This window comes from Camelus bactrianus, chromosome 34 (assembly GCF_048773025.1).
Source record: "Camelus bactrianus isolate YW-2024 breed Bactrian camel chromosome 34, ASM4877302v1, whole genome shotgun sequence".
Classification (NCBI taxonomy): domain Eukaryota; kingdom Metazoa; phylum Chordata; class Mammalia; order Artiodactyla; family Camelidae; genus Camelus; species Camelus bactrianus.
The window spans coordinates 6,551,466-6,566,573 of record NC_133572.1 but is presented as its reverse complement, the minus strand read 5'-3'; the positions used below and the strand labels follow the sequence as shown (position 1 = coordinate 6,566,573).

Sequence of the window (15,108 nt, the reverse complement as noted above, 5' to 3'; positions counted from 1 at the left end):
TGCTCTGGGAGATGGTGGCCTCTTACTGACCAAGACGTGATGGAGAGCAGGTCTTGCAGAGCCAGGCAGCGGAGCAACGCCTCTCCGACGTCAGTCACGGGGAGCTGGTTTTAAGTGCAGACGCCTACCCAGAGGCTCTGAGTCAGCTGACTCGGGCAAGGCTGGGGATCCTGCATTTTCATGAGCTCGTCCCCCTCCACCCCCCGGATGCGGATGGAGGCAGCCTTCCACCTTCAGCTCTGAGAAACCTGTAGAGCAGTGACGAGGCAGTTACCTGCGGAGGAGCAAATCGCACACCTTCCACCAACACGCGGGCACGCTGCCCAGCAGCACTGACCCTCGGCCGGGGACGCCTGGGCAGCGGGGCGCGGGGCCCACACCCCTGACCCCACGTGAGCCCTCTCCCCACAGCCACCCCGCCCCACGTCTCCTGTCCCCAGACCGCCTATTCTATCATCTCCTGAATAAAGGTGACACCTCTGAACTCCCGGCACGTTAAGGTATGCAGTTATTTTATTTCCTTAGCCTGACAGCATAAACGTCATTAAACAAGAACCTGCAGCTGACAGAACTGCCACACAGACCCCACCCCGCCGAGGAAGGACCCCTTTCACTAGCAGAGATGAAGTGTCATGTCCGAGATGAATTGAAATGTCATGTCTGAGTGTGATTCCTGCTTCCCACCCCCACCCAGGTAACCAGCCCTAAAGGGAAGGTGACCAGAGTCAACAGGGTCCCCGTGAACAGCTAACAGTCACCCGCTGAGATTTGTTGTAACTGGCATCCGCAGCAAATGAGAACCACAGGAGGGGAGCACTGGCCACCACTGGGCGTTTCTGTGCGTGTGGGGAAGGTTTGGCAGCCCGAGAGTGAGAATTTGGGAGGAGTTGAGTGGGAGGCGCAGACAGTCCACCTTACTTACACCTGGCCCTTCTGTCCGTAACACACCTCTGTCCCTCATCACGGACCGAAGTCTGGGAAATGCTAGACCAGTGGTTTTAGCCTGTAACTGGGAACGGCTGAGGCTCATTCAAGTCCAAGGTGGGTGTGGGAAAAGGGGCGCCCAAGAGCAAGCAGGTTAGACAGAGATGCTCAGTATTTAGTCAATTCCAGTTAATGCTACCAAAACTATCCTCATCAACGGCCCGCAGGCCTGGCTCTTCCAGCAGGAGAGCTCCGATCAAGTGCCTGGGTCGGAGGTCTGCTGCTGTGGGGTGGTGCTGCGACACCTGTGAGATTACAGCTGGGATGCGGGGAGGTGTGGAGATAGGAGAGGTCAGGGGCCACAATGCTTTCATTACAATGGGTCTCTTGGTCCCCAGGAATGGTCCACTACCAGGAGTCCTAAAACGTCCCCATCCCCCTTCCCTACCTGTCAAATGTGCAAACGTCAAAAATAGAATCTCTGCCCCAAGAGAAGGAGAGTGGGAAGTTACTGTGGCCCACGACCTCTGGCCCCAGCTCGCCCACCTCCTGACTCTTCTACGGCAATCGCACGAAAGTGGAATCACAGCAGTGTTGTGAAGCTATGTCGTCCTCACCCTCTTCCATCAAAGCCAGTCCGACAGCTCCGTCCTGACCTGCCTGCTCCCTGGGGGCCAAGAGAGTGGCAAAAAACATCAATTGAGCGTGTGAAAATATGTTGATGGTGTGTGCAGTGTAGTGTTTCCAGATGTCTTCACCTTCTGTGTCCTCCACGGTGGGAGCCCTCCCTCTCTCTCCCCAAGCCCCACACACGCCCCTCCCCCTGCCCCGAGTCCAGGTGCTCCCATCGGCCGGCTTCCAGCACTCACTTCCCGTAGACACTCTCGTCACTGTAGGCCACGTACAGAAAATAGTCTTCCTCGTGGTTGTCCTGGGGGAGGACGAAAGAGGACAGGTTCGAAAACATCATCGCATTCTCTCTAGGACCTGAGCCTCACACAACCTTGGGAGGGACGTACGGAAGGCATCCTGAGTCCCCACTAAAAAGAGGCCTGAAGCCCAGGGGACTATAGTCAGTATCTTGTAATAACCTATAATGGAAAAGAATCTGGAAAAGAGTATCTATCTATATACATGTGTAACTGAATCACTTTGCTGTACTCCTGAAACTAACACAACATTATAAACCAATTGTACTTCAATTAAAAAAAAAAAAAAAAAAAGAGGATTGAAGATTAAGAAGTAGAAGCGGCCAGGACTCAACTTTGAGCTCTCAAGGTCACAAAAACCTTCATGGAGAACATCACATACACATATCAAGAACACAAACATGACCTTAAGAAGCTCATTCTGGCAAGGGGAACGTAGATACAACGTAACATCTATACTGGACTATGTACCAATAGGGAGTGTACGCTGTGGAATAAAAATCAGAGGTTACTGGAGAAGTTCAGGCAGTCCACAGATGGGACACCTTAAGAATGCAGCAGCGGGTGAACTCCTTTAGGAAATAACGCAGTTACAATCTTTGCTGACACAGCAGGGACAAGTCCCTTACTACAGTTTTCTCAGATGCTGACTGTATACCAGTTAAACCAAACGAAATCACGTTAAATTATTTTCTCCAACTGAGTTTATCTCTTAAGGCAAATGAATCCGTTTCAAGGCTGCCTTAATTTTTCAATGTCATTTTATTTGGAATTTTGTTGGTCAGAAACCATTTCCTGCTGTTTCAACACAGATGACCCAGCGTTAAAGCACTGGAGGAAGACAAGGCTAGGAAGAGGATTCAATGGGGCTGAATTTAGTGGGGCTGCTCATTCCCCAAAGGACAAGTGGCATCTGATCTCCCAGGGCCTTCCACTGCCGTGGGAAAGAGGATCCTGATAACACCGCCTGCCCCACTTCCCAGGTGTGTTATCCACACGCACTGGGACAAAAGCTTGAGAACGCCAGACGGCAGGGCACCGTGCCCGGGACCATTACCTCATACAGCTGGCCCATGGTGGCGCTGGTCGGAGGGATGGTGTTGTTCACAAAGAAGAATAAGGCATCCTCAGGTCTCAGGTGGATCCTCTTCCGGATTAAGAAGTAGAACTGGCCGACTGGATGAAGGGAGGTATGAGAAAAGGCAGGCGAGGCGGAAGAAAACGCAAGATTAGCAGAAGGATCGGATCCAGGAAAAAATTCTACTGCACCTTCTGTAAAAGGTTCCAGGTGTACCTAACCACCTGGGCAGAGCCGGATCCTGTCCTACAGCTTGAGAAACAAAAAGTGAGACTCACAGGGGCCTGCATCTTCCCTGACGCACCACCGAGGAGTGTAATTCCTCACTCCTTCCCTACTTGACTCAATTTCTGACCTGACAACTTTGAGGGAATAAGATGAAAGTGAAACAGTCCCACCACCGTCTAAGCCTCATCTGAGACACACTCCCATGCCCGCTCCCACCCCGAGACAAACTTTGTGATGGGAAGAGGTCCACTGGATTGCGGGAACCTGAGCTCCATCGCTCAGCCCAACGCTGGGGCCGTGAGTGTGGTTCAAGGCTTTCCCTTTTTATGGAGCACAGTGCAAAAGTTCTATAAGGCTGATATCCAACAGATCTAACAACCCTGGAGCCAACATATCTACAAAATCTCTCCAAGTGTCTCCCGGATGCAGTGGTTATCTCATTAAGCATCACTGTGGAGAATGCATGTATCCTCTGCAATTCCAAACAGTATCTACAAAATTTAAGTGACAAAAAATGGTAGCTTTAGGAGACAAGATACTTAACTGAGAATCTCTAAAATGTGATCCTGCTGAGAAACGAGCCTGGTTTTCCTTTTGGAGTAAACTGATAACACAATAACGAAGCTGAATTTCAAGCGGTTTAAATCAGGGACCTCTGATCTTTTCTTTCAGTCTTTTGCACTTTGCTGCATTTAAGTCAAACAAGGTGCAGTGATGGGAAATGCTTAAGGGAGGAGATGGGTGATGGGAAAGGACTCTGACGTCACCATTCCTGAACCACCTGACTCCCTGGAGAATCCCACTCATTTTCTTCAGTTCCCCTTCCTCTCAACCGCACAGTCTCACTCATGCAGGAGGGACTGGGAGTGCTCTGCGTGGTAAGAGGTGTCAGGGGCGGGAAAGTACGTTACCAGTGAGGTCAGAGGGCACCAGGTACTTCCTCTTGTCCAGATCAGGTACCCTGGCCTTGGGAGCCTTTTCCACGATCACCTGTGAGGAGAGGCAGAGACTGGGAATGAAAACTGCAAAACCCAACCTCGTATTTTTCCACCCGCATCTTACAGCTGCCCCATCTGAAGTGGGTCTGTCTAGGCCCAATGAAACGTGTGCATTTCTCACTCCCCCCTTACCCCTTACCAAATGTGTGGGGAAATGGCCTTTCTTAGTGAGGCTGTAGTTTTATGATGGCAAGGACAAGAGGATGGGGAGGGCACGTGATGAACAGAACCATGATTTTAATTACAAGTTTCCTGTCGGATATACTGTTAAGATATATACCTTCCGGAGTTTAATTAGAGCGCCAGGAAGATCATCTGGATTCTCTCAGATGGTCCGGAGTACCTGTTAGTTTTAGTCTTTCTTATAAATGCTACTTATTAAAGGTACAGATAAGGTGGTTTAAATTTTACACTTTGTCAACATTTTTGAGAATGAGTGCAAAAAATATGTTCGAGACACTATGAAGTGAATATTAAACAGTTTTTTTACCTAAGTGTCTTGAACATATTTTTTACAGTCATTCTCAAACATTTTTGAAATATTAAAACAGTTCTTATGATATTCTTTAATGTCAGTACAATAACTTCATTTATCAATATTGATTATCTGTTAGCATTTTAAGAGATTTTTTCAATGTCTACATTAAATATTTCTATAATACTTCAAGTTTTAGAAAAATCATATATTTCTGTACTGGAAAGGAAAATAGATGTAAATTTAAAGACTTTTTATACATGTAGATTCATGAAATAAAAAATATTTAAAAATTTTAAATATTAATTTAAATGTATTTAAATTTAAATATTACAAAAATATATTTAGCATTTCTATGTTATATAAATGATATGACATATAAAGTAATTTAAATTATAAATATTTATTAAACAAATTTTCTCTTGCACAGCACAGGGAATTATATTCAATGTCTTGTAGTAACCCATAATGAAAAAGAACATGAAAATGAATGTATGTATGTATATGTATGACTGAAACATTATGCTGTGCACCAGAAATTGACATAACACTGTAAACTGACTATACTACAATAAAAATAAATAAAATAGAAAAATTTAAAAATTATAAATATTTAAAATCTATTCTAAAACCATCAGTTTTAGATTTTTAGTTTAGAAAATATAGCCATTCTAAATAGAAGGTATAGGAAGTACAGAAAAGTTAAAGAAGTAGAAATAAACACTGGACATGTATCTCTAGTAGCTGTGTGATCTTCAATAGGTCACTTTACATCTCTGAGCTTCAGCATTCCAATGAGTAAAAGGAAGATGACAACTTTCAAACTCATCTTGTACAGAATCATGATCCTGATACAATGAACTTGAATAAGTTACGAAATTTTATGTGAGAATGCTTTGTGAATTATAAAGGTCTAAACATAAGGACTGACTTGGAGAAATCTGAAGCTTTTAAATTGAACAGGACAGATTACTGTAGTGAAAAACCTATTCATTTTTGCAGAGAAAAAGAAATTCTGCACCAGGAAGACCAGAAGGACATGATCACACTTAAAAATAAAAATAAACCTAGGTGCAAAATAAATGAATCCCAGGTACAAAATGTACAGTGCGAGGAAAATAATCAATAACTAAGTAACACGGTGACACATCGTAACTAGACTCATTACAGTCATAATTTTGAAACGTACAGAAAAAAATCACTATGTTGTGTAACAGGAACTAACACAGTGTTGTAGGTCAAGTATACTTTAAAAACAAACATACAAAGGTATAGAAAAGGAGATCAGGTTTGTGGTTACCAGAGGTGGGAACTGGGGAGGGCAGTAGCAGGGAGAACTGGATGAAGGTGGTCCAAAAGTACAAACTTCCAACCATAAGATAAATAAGTACTAGGGATGTAATGCACAACATGAGGAATGTAATTAACACTGCTGTGTGTTATCTACCAAAGTTGCCAACAGTTAGAATTCTGATTACACAATTTTTTTTCCTATTTTTTTCACTTTGTATCTATATAAGATGATGGATGTTCATTCAACTCATTGTGATAATCATTCCATAATATATGCAAATCAAATCATTATGATGGACACAAACTTATACAGTGACATGTATCAATTCTATCTCAATAAAACTGGAAGAAAAAAGTAAATAAGAAATACATAAAAATAAGAACTGGAGTAGTGATATGTGAATCAGAAATTAAAAGAAAATGTAGGAAGAGCATCAGGAAGAGACCAGCGAAGGCCCAGCAACGAGGATGGACAGGAGGCAGCAGGCAAATGGAACCAAAGGTTAGGAGGGACCCTGAGACCTGGCAGCTCCAGCTCCAACCCAAGAAGGAAACCAAGGAGAGAGCGGAAAAAAACCGATAAAGCCAAGTGCAAACATGACATCAGGAGGGGAGGGTGGGGTGAGAGGGACAGGAGGGGGAGGCAATCATTAAGGCCTTGGTTTACCAGGAAAATATTTAAGTTTCCGGGAATCCCAACTCTACTCCCCACCTACTGTGGGCCTTGGGCCAGATGCTCTGCCTGTTTGGTTCTGAATTTTCCTTATCTGTGAAATGAGGCTCCACAGGGCTGTTCATGAATTTTTTTTAAAAAAAGACAATCTCTTCTTAACAGTTTCCTGCTATGTTGCAGGTTTTCAATACACTGCAGCATAAAGATAACTTCAAAATCCCACGAAACTCTCAAGGCCCAGGCACAACTCTTCTTTTGGAAGGCAGCTACAGAGACACACGAGGCGAAACTCAAGTCATGCGAGAGGTCAGGGTACGTGACTGCTTTAATCACACCCGAGGTCCAACTGGAAAGGGCTTTTAGCAATCATTTACTCTACTCTCTTTTCTGTAAACAAGACACTTGAGCACAGCGAGATTCAGCGTCTCCCCAGAACTAGAACCAAATCCCAGAACTCAGCAGAGCCCTTGGTAGGTCAACACTGGAAAGGACACAGGCTGAACATAGCAGGAGCAGCTGGGAGGCTGACCGCTGGTTCAAACCTAACTGGAGGAGCCATGAGATCTAAGTGATGGTTATGATAGTTTACAAAGTATCAAAGAGGTAAAACATTGAACACCAAACAATGAGCAGAAAAACAAATGGGGGGGGGGGGCGGATTAGCTGAACTATTCTGGGTGAATGCATGGAAAAGACTGAAATGGAAAGGGCTATTTTGAGGAAATACATGGGAATTTTACCTAGACTTAGGAACAGGTACAATTCTGACTTTGTGACTTGAAAAGAACTTCTAGAACAGAGCCTCATACTTAGAGAATTCTGAATAAACAGTAATTTTGCTGACTGTGATGTCTTCCTGGCAATCATATTACCACCTATGAACTCTTGAGGGCAGCAACAGTTTACTTCTCCGTCTCCAATAAACAATGTGAGGCACACAGTGCCCACTTAAATAATTCTGTTTAACAGAACTGCATTAGAGACTGAGAAACAATATGGCAGGGAGGGCCCAACAGCCAGGGTGGGACTCCCAGCTCTGCCACGCACCAGCCACCTGAAGTCGTTTAGAAGTTCCTTCATTGCTCTGCGTTTCAGATCGTTCCTCTGCAGAATGGGATGACTGGCAATGGTGTGAAGGTTTAGTCAAGGGCACTGAGAATACTCCCAGGTGCACAGTAAACCATTAATACAAGCTAGTCGTCACTTTTAAATCTTCCTTTAAGAAAGTAGGATGGGTTATCACCAGACTTGAGGGAAACTTTGAAAGCAGTCGTCCAAGGTCCAGAGACTAATTTGTGAAGGATCTTTTCCTGGAGAATAGGGCTAGCTCTCCCCCTTTTAGCTGAAAAACCTTTTGTATGTAATTCCTGGGGAATGAAACAGCCCCCATGTCTCCTCTACCTTATAGCAAAAGGACTGCAAGGGGTCTACATGGCCAAGGTTGCTTCCGCTAGCTGTGAGCACAGAAAGTTAGACGAAGATTGGAAAGGCGTCCCAAAGAAAGCACCATCCGATCATCGCAATTCCTTTACCTGTAAAATTATACGTAATATACATACTATGCCCGAAGATAAGGAGGGAAATCCTCAAAGTCTCTAGTCCTCCACCTCCCAAACTCAACGACTGTTGCTCCCTCCACCCCACATTAAAGTCTCTGGCCTTGCAAGCCGGCTGCGCAGCTACATTCGAGAAAAGCCAGGCAAGTGGCGGGGGAGGGGGTGACGAGCCAAACGCCCGGATGCAGAGAGACACCTTAATGTTTCGTCTCTGTTCCACCTCACTGCCTGCACTAGCTCTAACGACACAAACCAGAGTCCAAAAACCGGGAGAAAAAGGCCCCAGTCCTTCCTTATTGTGTCCAGGTAGTGTGCTCAGGATAAATACCGGAGGAAGGCTGGCCGCCCCCACACACACTGGAGCCAAGAAGGATGAGGCAGCCTGGCTGCTGCGCGGAGAACGTGACCTTGTCTTCCGGGCCAGGCCTGTCTTGTGGCGCCCCCTCCCTCCCTAATCCAAACAAAATAGAAGAAAAGATCCACTGCCTTCCCAACACTTCCCTCCCAAACCCCAAGGCTCCGAGGGCCAAAGTCAATTTGGTGAACGGAGAACCATCCAAGGCGGAAATGGATGGGAGCAAATCCGCCGCATCTGTTATTCCCAGAACAATGTCCACGCAGTCTTAAAGGCAGCAAATACATGGCGCCAAGCTCTCACAAAAGGGCCACATTCTGAGCGCATCCCAGCCCACACAGCCTCCGGATACTGCTGAGTCACTCAAACGTAGGCTCCGCTCTAGAACTGCGGTCAGCTGTGAAGATGCGGACGGGCCCAGGGCACACGGCTTTTCGAGCGGTCCGCAGCCCGAACGTCCACGCCACCGGCTGTGGCCGCCGAGGGGGCGCTCAGGGTCAGCACTTTTAGGGACCACCCCCTTTCCGGGCGCCTCGGGGCAGCCACCACGACCCCCCGCCCCCAGCTCATCCCCCTCCCCTCCCCCTCCCAGCACACTCACAGGGACCCGGTCCGGGTATTTCTTCCGGATCTTTTCTCCCTCCTTTTTCCGATACTCAAAGGGATGGTCCTCCTTATACTGGAACTTCATGATGGACCGCTGGGCTTCCGCGATGCCCGCACGGGGCCTGCCTCCTCGCGGACGAGTGCGTCTCTTCCCGTCTTGACTCCCTCGGCCGGATCGCACGGAGTCTCCGAGCCGCTCCGGAAGGGCCAGGCCCGCGTGGCGACGCCGCTGCGCGGAGCTCTCAGCGGGGGTCTCGGGCCCGCGGTCCGGAGGCAGGGACGGCCAGGTGCAGAATCCCCGGCGGCTTCCCCGAGCGCTGCGGGCACAAAAACAACCCGGCGGCGCGCGGGCCCCGTGACGTCACGAGGCCCCGCCCCGCCCCGCCCCCGCGGCCGGGGGCCCGAGAAGGCGGGTGGGCGCGGACCCCGTCCGTTTCAGTGTCTTCGCCGTCTGTGCAGACTTTCCCCTGACTCCGGTTCCCTGCGAACGCGAGCAGTTGTCACTTCTTATCTGATCGTGACTGTGACATTAAAGGCATTTTTAAAACAAACAAAAAAGATGTTTCTAAAGAGATCTTCCCTCTCTTCTGCCATTTCTTGGTTGGGCCCCAACACACATACAGATGGCGAAAATCAGCTTTTCCCCAGCTCGTTGGGATCTGGAGTCTGGGGGAAGGCGGGATGGGGGTCCTGGGGCTCCTCTGGCCAATGCAGAAGTGGCCACCTGCTTGCATTTTGCTCTCTGCTGCTTGGATTGCAGTCACGCTGCGCCCTGGGTGCCAGGCTGGCTCCCCGCGACCGTGACCCCTCCTTCACCACGCTGGCGTCATCGTGTTTGGGTCGTTGCCGCAATTTGCTCCTAGAGCAGCAACATAAACAGAGCATGACTCAGGGATTTGATGAGATGTATAAGCTGAAGGGCATGAGGAGGTGGAATCAAGGTCCAGAGAAGTGATGTCAGTCACGACTACTACGTGCCTCACTCAGGCTCGAATAGAGCAATGATTTACTGTCTCCTGTTAACCCAGAAGTTTTATCTGTCTTCTGGAAAAAGAAAATGGCCAGCGATTCAGGCGATTAAATCAGTAATCCTCAAACATTCTTGATTCTAGTGCAAAAATTCACCTGAGGAGACAACTCGTCTCCTAACGCGAATAGAACGCGCCACCGGAAGGGTGGTGGGCGACAGGAGGGTGACCCAGGTGCCAGCGTCGCCTCCCTCTGGCCTTCCCCTTTCCCTTCTAAGAACCAGAGGACTAAGGCCTTTCCAACCACTAACAGTGATTCCAGAGACCTGTAAGGGAAGGGCAGGAGACATTGTGAAAAATAAAAAGAGTGAGGAAAAGATAAAAGATAAACAATGATCTGTGCTTTGCTCTAAACAAGTCCGGGAAGTTCTGGAAAATATATTAGACAAAGGCAGCCCTCCTCTCCTCTCTTCTTTTATCAAGGTCTCAGGATCTCTGATTCAAAAATCAAACCCACAAAATAAAAGAAACTAAGTTTCATTGTTGAACAAGGAAAATGAATTGCATAGCCCTACACTTTTTGATGCCAATTCTCTTTCTCCATGGCATTTTCCAATCCCTCTTATGTACGAAAACCCAGGAACTCTTTTGTCACATTATATGTTTATAATGTTTTAGGTTTTATTTTCAAAATGAAAATCTTAGCTTTTGGCCCCAGTATCGCTGAATCTCTCAAAGGAGTCCTTTAAAACCAATCGAGAAAAGTCATTATGATGTGGATTAATATTTTGAGTATTGTTTTCTGATCAAATCTACTGGAAACAATCGCAGCTAGTTTAAAGCTGATTTTAACTTCTATTTTAAAAATACCTAACCACAGTGGCAATTTATATATGAAAATTATTTGGAGGTTAATTTTCGGCTAATCCTTCTGCCTTAACGCTTTTCTAAATGCTAATACTTTATCTTAAAACACCCAATCTGTCAACCTCCAAAAGCTTGCTCTTTACCTTTTTTTTTTCCACACCAGGACACTTAAAATATTATATAGGAGAAAATTTTTTAAATTAAAACATTCAATCAGATTAAAAAATATTTCAAAACAATTTTTAACCAAAGACAAAATACTGTGTTAAAAAGTTCACATTTCAGGAACTTTCCTTCATTGCTGATGGGAATGGATGATGGTATGGCCACTTTGGAAGACAGTTTGGTGGTTTCTTAGTGTCAGCCAAAAATTGGCGCTTGCCACCTGCCTCTATAAGGATTGGATCACTCTGGCACTTGCCATCTACCTCTGCTGGAATTTGATCACGAGCCACCAGCAGTCCTGACCTCCAGCCCTCCCTGAAAGGAGTTCAGGGTGGAGATCAGGAATGAGGCGCTCTGTGCTCTGGGAAAACTGGCAGAGCAGGCCTTCAGGTAGTGAGATATTTTCAGGAGAAGATTTTATGAGCCCAAATGCTTGCATCTCCTCATATCTAGAAAAGCACTGAAACCATTAACAGTGACATCTGCTCCTCATGACCAGCAGCAGCCTCTGCCTGTGTGTGTGCTTGACTGCATGCACCCCTTTCACTGAAATCATATATAATACTGAGTTCCCCCCGCCTCTTCGGAGCAGTTCCTCAGAGTGAAGATGCTGTCTCCTGGGCTATAGTCCTCATTTTGCCCCCCAAAAACTTCACCCACAACTCTCATGCTGTGCGATTTTATTTCAGTCGACATTAGGAAACGAAACATACTCTTACTATGTGATACAGCAATCAACCCCTTAGTGCAGGGGAGCAGAATTTGCCACCCTAAAAAATATCTCTGGTGTATTGATTATTCTAAGCTGGTTGTTTTCTAAGAAACAGCAGACACGGGGAAAATTCTGAAACACCCTTTGCAAGTAACATTTACGTCTGTAAGGAAAATCTTTTTTTTATAAAGGTGTCTCCCTTGCTGTACCTGGAAGAGGATTATGACCAAATCTCTAAGAATGCTTATCAACAGAGAAGTCAAAGGCTTAAATCCACATAATAACCTTACCCTTGTTTACTGTGTTTTTCCTGGCATTCTCTGTTGCAGTCTCGCGCCACCCTTCTGTCTTTAGCCGAGGAAGGTATTTAAGGTAAGAGCTTTGGACATTTTGGTGAGTGACTCAGTTCCCTTGGGTCTCCCCTATGTGTATATGTTATTAAACTTCTGTTTGGTTTTCTCTTGTTAATGTCTTGTGTCAATTTAGTTCTTAGACATGCTGGAAGAAACAAGAAGGGCAGAGGAAAATCTCCTCCTTTCCAACCCTAGCATTTACCCAAAGAAGTTGAAAACTCCTGTCCACCTAAAAACCTGCACATGGATGTTTATAGCAGCTTTATTCGTAACTGTCAAAGCTTGGAAGCAATCAAGATGTCTTGAAGTAGATAAATGGACCACATCGCACCTCGCCAACCTCCAGATGGAAGGAATGTTAAAGAAATTCATGGACAGGTTTTAAAAGCACCATTATTAACTAGACTTACTATGGTGATTGCTTCACAATATGTACGATACCAAATCATAACATCATACACCTGAAACTAACATTATATGTCAATTATACCTTGATAAACATACATAAATAAAACCACCATTATTACTCAAGTAATATTATTACTTAGTCTTTAATTTTATCTCTATCATTTCTAGGAGGTAGAGAGAAACAGCTCACTGATATCAGAATAACTATAATAAAACCATATTTCATTGTGTATTTCTCTTCTTAATATTATTCAGTGGCCAGAGATTCTCTGTAGTCTTTGGGGCAAGTTCAAATTCCTTGGTAGAGAAATGGAGGATTTAGGATCTGATCCCTGTTTATTTCTCTAGCCTCATGTATAGCCATTCCCTATTTTCCGTTCTCTGTTCCAGGCATATTAAGTTACTTAAACTACTTTTTGCCCTAATATTGTCCTTGTTTCTGGCCATTGGATATTCTCAAAATATCTTCCTGTGAAAACATTTTCTCCTTTTTTTTTTTTCTCCCTAATTCCTACAAATCATTCAGGATTTAGTATAGGCATCACCTTCTCCAGGAAGCCTTTCTGATTTCATGCGCCTGCGTCCTTTCATCTCCTTTCAGTGGGTTTCCAAAGCTTTGTCTGCCTGTTGTTCTTCTAGCACATTCTATAATTATGTGTTGTACATCAGAAAAGTTACGCCTATTACTGCTCATTGTTTTTTGGGTGGGGGGAAGAGAGGTAATGCATGATTTTGGAGGGAACTCCTGCTCCCGCTGATAACCACACTGTCCCTCTAGTGGAATCCAGCCATCATTGACCCTCACTGCCTTGACCATCTATACGGCCACGTGATTTTGCATAAGACTCGTCAACATCTTTTCCTAGAATTTCTCACATGTAAACTAAGAGCAGGAAGCCTCTACTTTGGTGATGAAGTTTGGAGGACATAAGGTCACAGGCTTACGCTGGCCACTGTTTTAGTCTCCTGCAGCCCGAAAGTAGCAGTTCAAGGTGAGAGAGCACTGAGGAGGGAAAAATTCCTCCCCTCTACCCCTCGTCAGTTCTTGGGGCTGTACTAATAATAAAATTGACACAAGATGGATTAATGGGAGAAAAAGAAACAAATTTTAATTTGTGGGCACAGAGGTCTCAGAGATCTAAAAATGGCCAAAGCAGTCAGCTTTTATACTTTTTAGACAAAGAAACAGTACATTTGTGAGAAACTGACAAGTCAAAGAAACTTAGGTTTGGGGTATGCAATTAATGAAGAATCTAAACAGAGCTTGGGCTTGGGGTAGTGAATTAAAGAGGCGGCCAGGTTTGCTCACACAGGCTGCTTGTGCCTGAGTCTCCTGTCTCGGGGGAGGAGCGCCCTTCTTCCTCCTGATGCAGGGGGTGCACCTTTCACGTGGGAGATTCCTTTCCTCGCTCAGGCAGACGAGGATGAGGCTCATGGTGTCTCTCTTGCATCAGCTGTTTCTTAAGTTAACTTTAACTCAAAATAATATGTCATCGAGGCGTATTTTGGAGCTGCCTGTCCTGGCCCAACAACAGATAAAGAAGATAATCGTCAGAGAGGCAAGATAGATAGATGGGGATGAAGACAGATGTATAAAGAATTAGAGGCAATTATAATGGCATTTAAGCCCCTAGTTTGAGGCAGTCTCTCACATTAACTGTGGGATCTGGCACTATCTCTGCTTTCAGGAAGCAGCACCTAAATGAGGAGGTAAACCAAGAAAGGAAAAGGCATGGCGTGTAGAAAACAAGATTCAACACCGAAGGGATGAAGGTAAGCCACAACGTAGTAAAAGTGATTGATAGTTATTAACGTACTAATATACATGCTTTATATAGACTATGAGTATTTTTATTAACCTCCACAATCCTCACATAATAATGTAAGGCATGTGTCCTCATTTGATGATCATTTTACAGCTTAAGAAATTGAAGCATAAAACAGTCAAGTCACTGTACCGGGGCTGGACAAGGAGTAAGGAAAAGGACCAGGATTTAAACCCATACAGCCTGCTTTCACGATTGTAACCATTTAATAGGCTTTTCCCTGCCTCCCATTATACTCATCCAATCAAAATTCTGATACAAGTATATTTAGAAAATACGGGGCACAAGGAATGTTCGGATGTGTCGCAGTCACAAAGGTAAGGACGGTTGTGAAAAGGGCTACGTTTTTATCTTCCGTGATGACAAGTCCATAGATAGTGCTCCGACCTGAAAGTAAAAATCAAGAACAGCAGCACATGCACAGCATTTGGAGAATTACAGATTTTTAAAAAATCTGCTAAAATGTAGGGATTATGTGTGCGTGTGCATACATAAAAGATGCCACTTTTCTTCAGGAGCCTTGGAGAGCGATTTGACTTTTTCAGGTATGAATGTATGCATTTGATTTAAAGGAATACAGATTAAATTAAAAAAAATAAGAGCAGAAGATTTTTCAGTTTGGTGTTTGAAGTCTGAAGCTCAGTCACTCCACTCTCTGCTAATTACATCACTTCTCTGCAATTCGGCCTCCGGA

The 15,108-nt window shown here is 45.1% G+C and overlaps 1 protein-coding gene across 1 annotated transcript; it reads right to left on the bottom strand.

Annotated features, from left to right (window-relative positions):
• Positions 1-495: 495 nt before the first annotated feature.
• Positions 496-9,468, bottom strand: GABARAPL1 (GABA type A receptor associated protein like 1). The gene is made up of 5 exons (XM_074357851.1): positions 9,111-9,468; positions 4,071-4,149; positions 2,911-3,029; positions 1,794-1,855; positions 496-1,591 (listed from the first exon to the last, which is right to left on the bottom strand). The coding sequence occupies exons 1-5, from the start codon at positions 9,198-9,200 to the stop codon at positions 1,483-1,485; spliced, it is 459 nt and encodes a 152-aa protein (XP_074213952.1). The 5' UTR covers positions 9,201-9,468; the 3' UTR covers positions 496-1,482.
• Positions 9,469-15,108: the final 5,640 nt, after the last annotated feature.

What these genes read in the sequence shown, in the direction of transcription:
- GABARAPL1 (XM_074357851.1), bottom strand. Translation starts at nt 9,200, where the DNA reads ATGAAGTTCCAGTATAAGGAGGACCATCCCTTTGAGTATCGGAAAAAG. An exon ending in CCATGGGCCAGCTGTATGAG is followed by an intron (nt 1,856 to 2,910) that starts GTAATGGTCCCG and finishes GTCCTCCCCCAG; the next exon opens with GACAACCACGAGGAAGACTA. An exon ending in GACGAGAGTGTCTACGGGAA is followed by an intron (nt 1,592 to 1,793) that starts GTGAGTGCTGGA and finishes CTTGGCCCCCAG; the next exon opens with GGAGCAGGCAGGTCAGGACG.